The sequence below is a fragment of the Alexandromys fortis genome, unplaced genomic scaffold (assembly GCF_014885135.2).
Source record: "Alexandromys fortis isolate MF-2015 unplaced genomic scaffold, M_Fortis_MF-2015_v1.1 scaffold_23, whole genome shotgun sequence".
In the NCBI taxonomy this organism is placed as follows: Eukaryota; Metazoa; Chordata; class Mammalia; order Rodentia; family Cricetidae; genus Alexandromys; species Alexandromys fortis.
Genome location: NW_026067907.1, coordinates 6,713,997 through 6,728,648, shown reverse-complemented (window position 1 = coordinate 6,728,648; position 14,652 = coordinate 6,713,997). Strand labels below are relative to the sequence as shown.

The 14,652-nt window shown below is 42.6% G+C and overlaps 1 protein-coding gene across 3 annotated transcripts in view; it reads left to right on the top strand.

Annotated features, from left to right (window-relative positions):
- The window catches only part of Rsph3 (radial spoke head 3), a 39,019-nt gene that overhangs the window by 11,994 nt on the left and 12,373 nt on the right, over positions 1 to 14,652 (top strand). For 2 of the 3 annotated variants that reach the window (XM_050135854.1, XM_050135855.1), the window contains exons 4-8: positions 1,006 to 1,151; positions 1,782 to 1,985; positions 3,780 to 3,942; positions 5,286 to 5,372; positions 5,911 to 6,029. In XM_050135854.1, the coding sequence (XP_049991811.1) occupies positions 1,006 to 1,151; positions 1,782 to 1,985; positions 3,780 to 3,942; positions 5,286 to 5,372; positions 5,911 to 6,029 (719 nt within the window). Of the gene's footprint in view, positions 1 to 1,005; positions 1,152 to 1,781; positions 1,986 to 3,779; positions 3,943 to 5,285; positions 5,373 to 5,910; positions 6,379 to 14,652 lie in introns of those variants that run through there. The other variant, XM_050135853.1, reaches the window with a different exon arrangement.

Genomic DNA, 14,652 nt, shown 5'->3' with positions numbered 1-14,652 from the left:
TGGCTTTGCACATTAGGTGCCCTAAAGCAGGCTCCAGGGTTTACTGCTTTGTGCACTCTGCTGGACAAAGCATTTCCTGTTGACAGACCTTGGTAAGCTGACAGTACTTGGTGTTTTCCATAGACTAATGTGACTTGAGATTCGTCTACCTAGTGAAGACCATGAGCAGATTCACCAAGGTTCTTTCTGGAGTAAAAGCAAAAAGAATAAACTTCCCCCTGCCCTTGAGCCAAGCCTAGAATGAGTGAGTGCCAATGATTAGCCATCTTTGTGATTCTAACAACTAAGGCTTAGTCTTGGTCCTTGATGTGTCAAAAGCTATAAATGTGACCAACACAAAACTGTAAACTCAAAACATGAAAGGTTTTACTAATTTTTTTTGTACCTCGATTGTGCTGTCTCAAGCATTCACTTTGTAGATGCCACAGAAGACTGGACACATAATATTCATGTGATCTGAATATAAGTGATCCAGCCCCTACTTCTTATTTACTGTTGCCTCTGGCTCTTTACCTATGATTTTCTTATGTTAAAAAAGAGTCTATGTGGCAAGTAACTTTGATCTTTTTACACATGAGAAACTTAGGACAGAGCGCTCTATCTTGGTTGGATCCTGTGTTCAGTGTTCAAGTCTTCCTTTGGTACCACATTGCCCTGCCTCATCAAGTTATAAACATGGCATTTATTTATTAAAGAGTCTATTTCTAAACTGTGCATAGAGAGAATACCAAAGAGCAGTTTGATTTGATGCATGATTCTTCAAACCCCAGGCACGTGACACAAGATTATAGCAAATCTTGTATTTACTAGAGATGCAGTCTCTTACTGTGGATCCTGGGTTGGCCTAAAATGTAGCTCCTCCTGCTTCAGCCTCCTAAGTGCTGGGGTAGCAGTTATGTGCCCCCGTGCCTGATAACTTCTATTTGTTGACATTTCACAAACATGGGAATGTCTTAAATAAAGCATAGTTAATTGTGAACCCACAGTACATAATGTTCTCCCTAGAATTATACCTTGAAGAGATTGCTGACCGCATAGTTGAAGTCGACATGGAATGCCAGACGGATGCATTTCTGGACAGACCACCAACACCGCTCTTCATTCCTGCCAAAACTGGCAAAGATGTGGCCACCCAGATACTAGAAGGAGAGGTACAGTACATCCTCCTGGCTTCCCTCTTTCTTCAAAGAGGACATACAGTTAGGACATAAGTCACTTGTGGAATGCATAACTTTTATGAAGGGATTAGATGTTTAAAAATTCTGAATGGCATTTTCATCTCCATGTAGAATGCATGAATAGGTCAGTTAATGGAATAAAAAGTAATGACTACATGAATAATGGAGTAGAGAAGTGCAAGGAGTTTCTTTTGTTGTCATTAAAGGTAGAAGACAAAGTTAGCTTTCAGTCACTGCATAGAAAGCTCTGATGTTCGACATGAATCACTTCAGATGTGTGCTATTCTTGGTCCTGAGTCAGTAAATGTTTAGCAGAAAAAAACAGACCATGAAAGACGGGGACGTTTCCCTTTAGTTTCAGAGTTCTGTCCTAAAATCATTGAGAGTTGGAGTTCATACTGATAAATGTAGATTTTTTATTATTTTAACTTAGTAGAGTTTTGCCTATAATCAGAAGACGCTGCTGTGTGCCTTGTAGGGCTGCTTTGAAAGTGCAGACCCAGAGGCTGTGCGAGCCTGGCACACAGACCGCACAGCCATCTCCTGCTGGCATTTTCCCTGCGTTCTCTCACACATTTGTGTTTGCTTTCTTCTGTGTTTAAGCTCTTTGACTTTGACCTTGAAGTCAAACCGCTGTTACAAGTTCTCGTGGGGAAGACGATTGAACAGGCCCTCCTGGAAGTCATGGAAGAGGAGGAGCTGGCCAATCTGCGAGCCAATCAGTATGCATACGAAGAAATACGCAACGTGGAGCTGGCTGAAGTTCAGCGATTGGAAGAGCAAGAGAGACGGCACCGAGAAGAGAAGGTAGAGCTGCCTGCCTGCCTGCCTGCCTGCCTGCCTGCCTGCCTGCCTGCCTGCCTGCCTGCCTGCCTGCCTGGCTCTCTTACTTCCTCTCTCATTTCTTTGGGAATGGACCCAAGGCCTTCCATCTTTTATATATGGTACCCGAAGCTGATTGTTAGTCTTTTGGCCACTTAATTCATTACATTCAAGCTTACATAAAGCTGGTGGTCTTTTTAAATACATGTGAAGAAGATCTACAATATTTGTTGCTCAGATCTCTCTTGTAGATCATAAATCTCTCATTGTTGACTTACGTTGTAAATTCCACCTTCTATTAATCTACCTTAGTCAGCTTCCAATGAAGTGCAGGTCCTATATTACATGTGTTCAAGCTGGATGGCGCTCTTAAATATCAAGAGCTTCAGAGGAGCGCTAGAAAGGAATACCTTGATTTGCCATCATCCAGCAGCAGAGAGATGAAAGGAAGGAAAGAGGTTTGTGGGGGTAATCAGCAGAGATCTGCAGAGAGCGCTAAGTCTGTCTCCCGGTGGCCAGGCTCTGGTTTCCAAAGTATCTTTTATGAATCTTCAGTAAGAAAAGTTGTATAACTCATTTTAATATTTAACAGAAAAATCTATATTTAATCATATTTAAAGGTCTTTCTGGTATTAACAGTGGCTGTTACCCTTTCTTATGTACTGAAACAAGGCATAGTGCCAGAGTACTTAAACCAATGAGAATGATTTCCCAAAGAGCCCAAATTACTGTCAAGAAAAGTACGTTTGCTGGGAAATTATACTCAATACTTAATCAACTGGATTTTGTATCTTCTTCCAAAATTACTAATTATTTATATGAAGAACATAGGACTCATAGTAAGGCATGTTCCTGTGCATATCTTTGCTTGCATATATAAAATAGACACTTTCTGCAGAAACTACATTGAAATAACAAAATTATCAATATGTATATATGTATATGTGTATATATACATATGGGAAAACTCTAGAACATAAGTCATCTAGATTTGTATATGTTTTTAAACCTTGAAAATAGAGTATTTAAAAATATGTTAATGCTCCCACTTTTATATAGGCACATTGAAAAGCATTCTTTAGCTTTGTAGATGTGATATGACCTAAAGGAGACAGCCACACACAGCACAGCAAGCTTCATGACCTTCCAAGTCATTTCAGCTTTATTAATTCAAAGAGGTACTAGGCATTTACTGGGTAAAAGGCGATTATCTCTCCTGAGGAAGTCTCTGCACCCTTAGCAGGAGACATAGCCTCACTCCTGGTACTAAACATAAGTCAAACAATTGGCTGGTGTTCTTTGATGGAAGACTCATAAAGATAAAATTTCTCATTTGTACTACTTTATGATGTTACTAATAAAAGAGCATGTCATTATCTATCATAGTTGTTTTAGACAAGGTCTTCCTGTATAACCCAGGAGAGCATTTAACTCACCATTCTGTCCTGCCTCAGTCTCCCAGGTACAGGGATTAAAGGCATGTACCACTACGTCCAGCTGCCATTATCTTTTTAATAGCATGCATACAGTTAAGTGTAGAAGTTAATTTACTTGAACATGGGTCAGGAGATGCATTTTTCCTTAGGTTCCTTTATGTCTCCATAAGCTCAATGCCCACCGGATGCTCAAACATTCTACAGCACAGTGGGTCCTTGCAGACATCTTGCTGAGCACTTTTGACAGCTGTAGACTCTTCCACATACCTGGCCACATTTCTCCAGTGCTTGGGAGGATGAAATGGTCAGATGGCCACATGCAATGACATCTTTCTCTTCACAGGAACGCCGTAAGAGACAGCAGTGGGAAATCATACATAAGCACAACGAGACGTCACAGAAGATCTCAGCTCGTGCGTTTGCGCAGCGGTACCTGGCTGACCTCCTCCCGTCTGTCTTTGACAGTCTCAGGAACAGTGGCTACTTTTATGATCCAATTGAAAGAGGTCTGTGGAGATTTTTGTTATATTGACTGTTACACCAGGAATAGTCTTACTGCTTCAAATTTATTTTATATGTATGATCACTGCCCTAACAGGCCAGCCTCAAACTCATGATCCTCCTTTTCCTCCTGAGTGCTGGAAGCACAGGTGTGTGCCACTATGCACGGCCTGAGGAATTTCAGTACAGTACAGATCCATACAGAGTTGTTTGACTCCATTGTTTCTGGGCCTCTGTGGGAAATCAAAGCTGTTCCAGTAAACAAAACTGGCCTGGTGGTGGTGGCAGCGGCGGCGCACGCCTTTAATCCTAGCACCTGGGAGGCATAGGCAGGTAGATCTCTGTGAGTTCGAAGCCAGCCTGGTCTACAAGATCTAGCTCCAGGACAGACTCCAAAGCAACAGAGAAACCCTGTCTCAAAAAAACAAAACAAAAAAACCCAAACAACAAATAACAACCAAGAAAAACCAACAACAACAAAAACAGTAAACAAAAGGGGTGTGGTCCCAGCATGCCCTTCAAGAGCACACACTTCCTCAGGTAGGCCCCCCCCCCCCCCCCCCCCCCCCAGCACACCATCAGTGAGAACTGTGAGCTTTGGGAAAATAGTTAAGATCCAAGCTGTAGAGCAGACTTCTTCCTATTGGTCACAGAAAACAGTAGTGCTTGTTTTTGTTTTGTTTTGTTTTTGTCTGTTACATAGTTTAAAGCTTGAAAATAAAAATCTTGCCTGAGATATGTCATATATAATAACAAATACTGTATTCTATCATCTCTATTATCATCCTATTAAATAGATGCCTAAAAACCAACTTGAAACTTTGAGTGTGATTTAATGGGCAGTCTTGTTAAAATGCTTAACACAGAGAACTTCCCACTGAGGCTGGAGCAAAGTTCCTACGAATAGAATTGCTTAGTCTCCACCGCAGCAGAAGTGTTTCCTAGACAGCCCCTTCCCAGAGCCCCTTTCAGCTGATCAGGCTCCATTGGCTCCAATCTCAAGGGACGAAGTCTCTTTCCCAGCAATGCTCGTGCTCAGGCTTTGTCCCACTTCAGCAAAGGTTTCCCAGATCAGCATCTTCTCTCTGCCCTCCCTCCTTCACCTATCTCAGATTGTGCTTGTGGGCCCAACTGTATTTTGACTCTGGAAAACCTCATGATTTGTAAAATACCATTTCTACTGCAGTAGAAGGGAAGTTGAGCAGAGCATATGTAGAGAATACGGCAAACGTGATGCTGTGTGAGTCAATTTAATGTTTTATGTTGAGAAGATGGTGCTGCTGATCATTACACTGGGGAAGACATACTAATGATTTGCAGAAATGTTTAATGAAATTCTTTATTGCAGACATTGAAATAGGATTCCTTCCATGGCTAATGAATCAAGTTGAAAAAACCATGGAGCACAGCATGGTGGGAAGAACCGTGCTTGACAGTAAGTTATTTTATATAAGAGTTGTTCCTAAACTTCTCAGTGGGGAAGAATAAGTGAGGAAGGAACATTAGTGTTGGTGGTGCTTCTTAAACTTGGTTAATCAGTTGTACTGAAACAAGGGTGCAGTTTCCACCCTCTGTAATTTCATCATGGAATATTTTGTTGTTGCTTTGTACTTGGTAAAGACGAAAGGACATAACTTGTTCAGTGCATTAATTGACAGTTGTATATGCTAAATTTATAAAGGCTATGGGAAGGGGGAAAGGCCTGAGTGGTACTTTCTACTCATTTTTGGGCGGTGGTAGCACACACATTTAATTCCGTAGTCAGGAGGCAGAGGCAGGTGGATCTCTGTGAGTTCGAGGCCAGCCTGATCTACAAAGTGAGTTCCAGGACAACCAAGGCTACACAGAGAAATCCTGTCTTGAAAAAAACAAAAACAAAACAGCAAACAAAAATAAAACCAAACAAAAAAAGATAGCTTCTACTTATCTAAAAGGAAAGTATGGAAACTCATAATGACCTCTGAACCTTTCAGTGTTGATCCGTGAAGTGGTGGAAAGAAGGCTAAATAATTACGAGAAAAAGGAAGACACGCAGCCCTCTATGAGGTCGGATGATGTGTATAGTGGTCCTGACACAATGACAGATCCCTCGGTGAGTTTAGAATTACAGGAGTCAACCTTATCCCCCACCCAGAAGCCACCTTTAGAAAGAGACTCCTTACAGAAAATGCCATCCCAAGAAAGGAAGCCTGTGGAAGAAGGGGCGCTCTTTTGGCAGAATGACCAAACAGAAGTAAAGGAGTCTTTAGGGGAGGATCTGTCACAACCAGAAGAATCGTGGGAGTCAGGAAGCCAGTCAGCGGCTGGTCAGTAGTGATATGGTCAGGTACAGGTGCGTGTGATCCCAGACTTTAGAGACTATGTGACATGTGTCCACCACGTCATCTTGTCTAACTGGCTGAACAAATCAATTACGATAAAAATAAAACTAATAAAAGAGACCCTTTTTCATTTATTTAACAGAATATCCAAAGACCATACTGTCATACTCATAAGACTCTTCTAATCACTGGTTTCCATTACTGTCCTGTATAACTAGTAGGTGTATCTTTTCTTAATCCTCCTCATTCTGTGAATTAATTCCTTCTTGGTAAGTCTAATATCTCATGTTCGTTAATGCTGCTGTCAGTCATTAAGCTTGTCTTCTTTGCAGGAAACTACCCCCACGCACTTTGTGAAGAATCCCTGTGTGTTCCTCAAGGCTGAGGTGCATCCTCCCTGTGAGGAGCAAAAATCCAGTCCTTGTTTATGTAAAATGAACCCCCACCCCCTCCAGCTTCAGTATTTAACAAGGCTTACTGACTGCTCTCGACTGCTTTCATTCTTGCTTTCCCCTCGCATTTCGTCTGTAGAAAAAGTCCAGGCAGCACCAGTAAAATCGAAGGCCGTCTCTCCCTCCACACACAGTCTCTGCTGCCGGCTGGCTGGAAGTGCCCAGGCCTTCATTGTGTGGATTGTTTAGGTCATGTTTCAACATTAGAGAGTCCAGGCTTTTGCTCTGTAGCAATAAATGTGTTGTTCGCATTTTAGTCTTTTCTAAATACTATGTCTTCTTTTCATACTAGTTTATATAAATTGCCTGTCTCTTTAAAATGTGGCTGTAGTGCACATAGGGAAGTCACACTCAGCTCTTAGCTCATGAGCACCACTCCCTGCAGTAGTGAAAAGCACAATTACTTCATCATAGTCTTAACTACTACTGGCAATGGCTGAAGCCCTATGAGTCATCAGGCAGTCAGGCATTGGTCAAACCTTAAAATGCTGGAGTAGATAGAATCTGCAGTCCTTTGAAACGGTGTGACTCATTTACATTTGCACTGTAATTTCTGTAGACCAGTGCAAGGAAGCATATGTGATTACAAATATGAAATGAGTGTCCCCAGTTGCCTGTGTATTATCACAATACCGTCTAAGCCTCATGGAAACTTCCAGAATCGTGTGATCATGTTTATATTTCCATCTTCCTTTAGTTTAGTCAGCTGTGGACATGATCGAGCATCTGCTGTGTGTTAGGCCCCAAGCAGGAGGTACAGACCATAGAGGTGACAGTCTAACACGTGATAAAAGTGAGGACCCAGAGTTAGGACTGTGGAGTGATTCGCCATTGCCACAGGGGACAAGTGTAGGGAGCTACAGGGCTGCCTGCCACCAGAGCCTGAGCCACTTCCTCCTCTGCCCTTGTGAGGCACTTGTTACCCAGTGCTGGCTACTTCAGCCACATGAAACAGTCTTGGTTGTCATCCTAAAATTTGTAGCATGCTGATTTTGGCAAAAAGACCAAAAAAACTTTGATTAAGTTTGTGGCTAATTATTAAATTATTTTAATTAAATTTAATAAATTTAATTGTAAATTATTTTTAAATGAAATTTAAAATTAGTGTTAACATATCTTCAGCTTTCTTAAACTGAATTTAAAGCTGATTACTTTCTGCAATTGTTACTATCCTTTATAAAATCTAGTTCATTCAACATTTTGCAACAATTTGTTGCCAATTTCATTAGAATTACTTATACCTCCCACTATCTTTTATCTCCCTCCCACCCCTGCCAACCCTGTCCTCATCTCTACAAAAAGCTCTGTTTTGTTTTATGACACACTGAGTTTAACTAGGCTTGTCTGTGTGCTCATGGGTTTGGAACTCCATTGGAGCCTGCTGGGCTCACCAATGGGTGTAGCTGAACAATGGGTACAATGACTCCCCTTCTCCCAGCGTCTGTCAGTAGCCAATAGTTAGGGGACCCATGACCCCCTCTTCTTTTTATGACTGTTGACAGGGCTAGTGTGCAGCTGTAAGTTCAGGATTACAGTAGCTGTGCTGTAGTCAGAAGATGCTTTTCATAGCCCCTGTCTGTCTTCTGGCTCTCACAGTCTTTCTGCCCTCTCTTCTATAGTGGCTCTTCAGGGGAGGCATAAAATACCTGTGTAGGGCTGACCTCCCGACCATCAGCTATTCTCAGCACTTGAGTAACCATTGAAGCATGGTTAATAAAAACTCAGAGACAGAAATTGGGGTTCTACCTGAGGGTCAGAGAGGCAAAACAGCCAGCTACTGCTCTTACCTCGACCTCAGGTAAGGTCGCGGTCAATGGAGATCCTCTTTCCAGGAATCTCAGCGTGAGCCTGAGACTGAGAGCTGTCTCCTCCTGTTTTATAATCCTCTCGTTCTTGGATTAATAGCATGCACCACTATGGCCTGGTTTCTATGATAAACTAGTGTGGCTGCTGGGATTAAAGGTGTGTCTCATTGCTGCCTGGTCTCTAAGACTGGCCAGTGTGGCTGTTTTACTTTTCTGATCCTCAGGCAAGCTTTACTATTAAAATGCAAATGAAATGCCATGGGTTTCTTTACCCACTGCCAAGAGAGACTTCTCTGATAAAGCTAAGACTACCCTTTATCTTGTCTGCAGATAACAAAGTGCTTTAGAAAACAGATTAAGCTGTGCCAATTTAACTAAACAGTAATCAGTCCCTGTTAGGGCTTAGACTTCCTCAGCCATGTGCTTTGACCATTTTTCAGATATGTGCTAGACATACAATGTATGTTGTATAATTCCATGACTTGTTGAAATGCGTGTAAATCCAGAGACCTCACACTGAGATGGGTTTAGCCTTGTCCCAGACTGCTCCACCCTAAAGAGACAAAGGTAAGTGAGAAGTCAGGTATTGTACCGGAGAGAAAAAGAAACCATTATTATTATCTGGAAGCAAGAATTTTTTCCATTTTTATTTACTTATTATGTATATACAGTGTTCTACCTGCATATGTCCCTGCAGGCCAGAAGAGGGCACCAACTCTCATTGCAGTGGTTGTAAGCCACCATGTAGGTGCTGGGAGTTGAACTCAGGACCTCTGGAAGAGCAGTTAGTGCTCTTAACCTCTGAGCCATCTCTCCAACCCCTGGTAACAAGAGTTTTAAGTGAAAAATTTTGCGTTTTCATCAAGTTTATGCAGCGTTCCTTCAGGCATTTACAGGTCGTTGTGAAAATGTGTGTCTGAAGACTCACCACAACCACAAGCAGCTGCACAGATGGCTGGATGTGCAGACACCTTCATCTCCATCTGTTCACCACCATCTGGTCATGCTCTTCCCTGAATCTGTCCTTCCTGCTGTCTCAGCTAGCACTGAGATGACAGGGAAGTGATGGACGTGTGACCAGCATGCAGAGATTGCAATCTTGGCATTGATTTCCATATTACCAAACAGACCAAAGCTAGATGAACCATGTGAGGGGGGCTAATGTGGCCTGCAAGTCCCTCCAAAACCTTGCAGGGTGCAAACTGGCCCAAGCCAGACCTTCTGGGCTGGAACCTGCACCTGCAAGGAACCAACCCTCACCTCCGAGGAGGGCTTTCCTTTGTAAAACTGGGAAAAGAACTCATTTATTGGCGGTTATTAAATTTTTAAATTATGTAGAAGAAGAGCATTTGAAGCATGTGATTTCTTTTAAAGTCACAATGAGGGGTCATTTGGGAAAGGGGTCTTTTTATACTAGATCAAAATGTTAATGGGACCTATGTCTTCTACCCCAGCAAAGGTTCATTTTCTTATGTTGGCAATAACATCAAACACATCAGCCAGTTTTATCTAATTTTGATTACATATGTTCTGCCCACTAAACAAAGTGTGACATATTATTCTTTACTCTTTTGTTTGTATGTATTTATAGCTAACTAGCCTTGGCCTTTTTCCTTACCGTATCTAATGTGAAGGCACTCTGCGAAGGCCTGAGCTGGCTTCATCTGCCATTGATGGAACCAAAGCCAATATGTCCTTTCTAAACAGTACTGCCCAGATCTAACCAGAGTCTGGCAATTTTAACTCATTGCTGAAAGTCGAGTTCAAAACAAGTATTTGTCAGTGTAGTGATGCATGGTTTAGAAAATAAACTTTAGAGTATATTAATAATCATATTTGCCACTAGGGGTCAGTAAAGCCCTGTGTCAAAGTGAACTTGAGCTCAACTTCGTGTGTAATTTAATGGCCATCAGAAAGCTTGGTATGCACATAAATTTCATTGTGTATTTGTGCCACATTATTCAGCCCTAGAGAGGAATGGAATCCTCGCACCGGTAGGAAAAGGGGTATAGCTGTTGTTATTGTTATGTTGAGCAAAATAAGACAGACTCAGAAAGACAGGTGCCAAATTTTTCTCTTACATGTAGACTTTAGCTTTAAATTTGTGTGTGTATAGATGTGTTTGTGTGGCTGTGTGTGTATCTGTGTGTGTGGCTGTGTGTGTCTGTGTGTGTATCTGTGTGTGTGGCTGTCTCTGTGTGTATCTGTGTGTGTGGCTGTGTGTGTCTGTGTGTGTAGCTATGTGTGTATCTGTGTGTGGCTATGTAAGGTAGGAAAGGAACTGAGGGGTGGGGACGTGGTGTAAGGAAGGTGGGGGTGAGGAAAGAGCGATTGATGTGAGGTGAAAGGAGAAGAGAGAAGGGGAGAGAGGGACCAGGAGGAGAGTGTGGGAAGGGGAGTGTGAGTAAGGACCATGTATAATGACATAGATGTTAGAAATGTCAATGTTTTGTGTGCTGACTCAGTAACTTGTGGAAAGCATGTAAAAATGTATCGCAGTCCTTGGAGGTCCAGACTCCCTCTGAGTAGTTATCTTGCTTCAACATTGTCTGCCTGCTTTGTTGGGGTGCCAGACCCTTAAAATGGTTATTTTAGATTGGGCGTCTGCACTCACTACCTTCAGTCTTCACCTCAGTCTGGATACTTAAGAGACACGTCTTATCCGCTACTTTTTTCCCCCTCCAAAACAGGGTTTCTCTGTGTAGTTTTGGAGCCTGTCCTGGAACTTGCTCTGTAGACCAGGCTGGCCTCAAACTCACAGAGATCCACCTGTCTCTGCCTCCCGAGTGCTGGGATTAAAGGCATGCGCCACCAATATCCAGCTAGCTACTCTTTTTAATTACCACCTCCGCCTGTGAGGTCAGAGGGTCACTCTGGGAGTCAGTTGTCCCCTTTCACCATGAGCATCCTAGGTCGAATGTATAGTGCCAGCACCGTCGCATGCTAAGTGGCCTCATGGCCCTAACCTTGCTTTATCCACTGTAAAAATGTGGGAGCTTTACTTCATGAGCTAGGAACAGTCTGTCTCCCCAGCCCAGGCAGTGTAAATGCCTTGTCAATGACTTGCTCTCAACATTTGTCTTTGGGAGTGTTTGTTTACCAAAACTAAAGCTATCCCAGAGGCAGGTAACGGCAACTGCCACCAAGCCTGACACTCAAGTTCAAGCTTGGGGACCCACAGAGTAGGAGCACAGGGATGACTCCTGGGAGTTGTCACCTGACCTCTACATAGGTTCTGTTGCATTGCTAACTTGGGTTGTCATGGAGCATGACTAGGGCAGGGGGCAGAACTTTCTTATCACACAGCACGGTCGTACACCCCAGGAAGTGTCTCTTTTCCCTAAGCATTCCCTGGGTGAACTGCCGTTCTAGACTGTCCTCATAGGCACTGCTTTCCAACCTCTCATCACCTGCTCTGCAGCTGCTACTGTGAGCTTCCGTTGACTCGGGTTCCTCCCGTGTCCTTGCTCATCTGCTGTTGCAGCTGTGACCTAACATGCTAAGGAGCACATAGGACTCTTAACCCCATGATTTAGATAGCACCAGTAAACACCGTCTATTTCCAGTACATACAAACACATCTTCTAGAGCAGTGAACACTGTCTATCTCCAGTACACACACACACACATCTTCTAGAACAGTGCTTCTCAACCTGTGAGGTCAAACAGCCCTTTCACGGGGATCTCCTAAGACCACTGGAAAACACAGATATTTATTTTACAATTGATAACAGAAGCAAAATTGCAATTATTGGGTGCCAACAAAACTAATTTTATGGCTGGGGTCATCACAATATGAGGAACTGTATTAAGGGGCACAGCACTAGAAAGGCTGGGAGCACTGTTTTAGAACACAGGGAGAGAGAGGGTCCGAATGATTCTGAGTAACTGCAGCACCACAGAGTCCACACACCACAGAGTGCCTTGAACCCTGATGTCTACTCTTAACATATACTAACCATTTTAATTTTGGTAAATAACTCCACAGCAAGTTAAAGGTGGCATATGAAAATGAAAAAAAAATTAATGTCCTTGGCAATGCTTAAGCATGCATGGGCAACCCATATATGGTGGTTCTGTTGAACTTGTCTATGTTAGGTTTCATGGTCTAAGTTGATGAGAGAAACCGACCAGGTCTCTTCCTCAAAGGTGACATATAAGGTTACCTTATTGCTATGAGAATACCCATAGAGCTAATAGTCATAAGAGAAAAGGCATAGAAAGATGTCTCCTAAAGTATAGCAGTCTAGGCTAAAATAAAACATTCTTCGGTTCATCCTAAACATACCATTATGTTAAGGGACAGTCCAGGAATTAGCTTATATAGAAGGGAACACACCACCACCTCAAATGGTAGAATAAGGGACTTCTCAAAACTGCTCCTCCACAAAAGCAGTAGGGGAAGCAGGCAAGAATTACCCAGATCAGCGTGTTTGAAAGTCTGGACTTTAAACAAAGACTTGCAGCAACAAAACCTGCTTGTTATTGGAAGCAGCAGCTCTCAGAACAGCAAGCTCCATGGCATTTGTCCTGTCTCAGTCTTGTTTCACTCCATGGCCATGGAGACCAGTGGACTCATGCCATAGCCGCTAACACAAGAAGTAGCCTCGCAGCCACTGAAGGGAGCAAAATAGGCTCAATGTCCCTCAAAGCCACATTCCAAAGACACTTGTCACTATTTGACTTCGGGTCAGCTCCCTGGAAGAGCTCATCATTAGGGCCTGACTTTATTTGATTTGACTCAGAGTTTGCTTATTAACAAAGGTCCTAACACCAGGACATTGTTGTTCAATAGTTTAGACCAGGAGTGAGTGTGACATTTACCTAAGATGGAGACAGCAGCAGGAGAGGAAGAGGAGGATAAAGAACAGGTGGATGTGAAGGCCATGGGGAGCTTTGAAACCCGTAAATTCCTGGGAATCTGTTTGTAGGGTGACAGTGTGCATGCCCAGGGAAGACTTGAGATGACATGGATCACTCATCTCTGACTGACCTTGATACAAGTAGGAATTGAAGACAGACCCCAACCCATACAGAGCCTCTCAGCAAAGGGTGGAAGACAGTGATTCACTCAAGTCTCTAGGGTCAGCCAGACAGCGTGGTGGGCAAAGCCACTTGCACCAAGACCCACATAGAGGAGGGAGAATACTGACCCCAGAATGTTGTCTTCTGGCCTTCCTTAGGCACAGTAGCATGTACCCTGCCCCCACACAAAATTTTTTTTAAAGAAACATTGTTAATATATATTCTAATTGCTGACCCACTAACTTTACTCAATAGACTAGTGGTCGGAGATGACACAGAAGAGAATTTAACAGTATTTTTGCAGGAAGGCTATTATAATATAAATAAAATATAATATAAAAACCACAACAAAAACTCAAAGTAGAAGTAGAACAAGAATCTATCTTCTATTTACTCAAAATGTCCAGTACTTACCCCAAAAAAATCACAAAACATACAAAAATCAGAAAGTATATTGAGCAATCTGCAGAAGCTGTGTGAGAAAGTCCAGATTTTCAGATTACCAGAAAAAAAATACTTGAGTCATCTACATGTTCAAAGAGCTGAAGAAAACAAAAATGTCCAGAGCTGAAGTTTGAGCCTGCGGTCTCATCAAATAGCAAAATCAGTGGGCAGTCAGAAGCAGTGGCGCTGGAGAGATGGCTCAGCGGTAAGAACACTTGCTGCTCTTCAGAGGAACACGGTTCAGGACCTAGTCATTGCATGATGGCTCACAATAGTCTGCAGCACCAATCCCAGGGGATCTGACACTGTCTTCTGGCCTCTTCAGACACCAGGCACATATGTGGTGCACAGACAGAAATCTAAGCAAAACATCCATATACAGAAAGTAAAAATGAAATCTTTAAAAAAAAAATAGGAGTCAAAACCAAGAAGAACCAAGTGGGAATTCTGATGTTCAAAGAGTACAGTACAGTTACTGAAATGAAAACCTCTTTCCAGGACTTCCAAAGCAAGTTTAGTCTTCAGAAGAAAGAATCCTGGAAACAAATTAAGTCACATAAAATAAATCCACTCTGAGGAACAGGGGCAAAGATGAGTGAAGGAAAACAAAACGAGCTTTGAAGATTTGTACAAAGTTGTCAGACATACCAAGGTGTGCACAGAGCCCC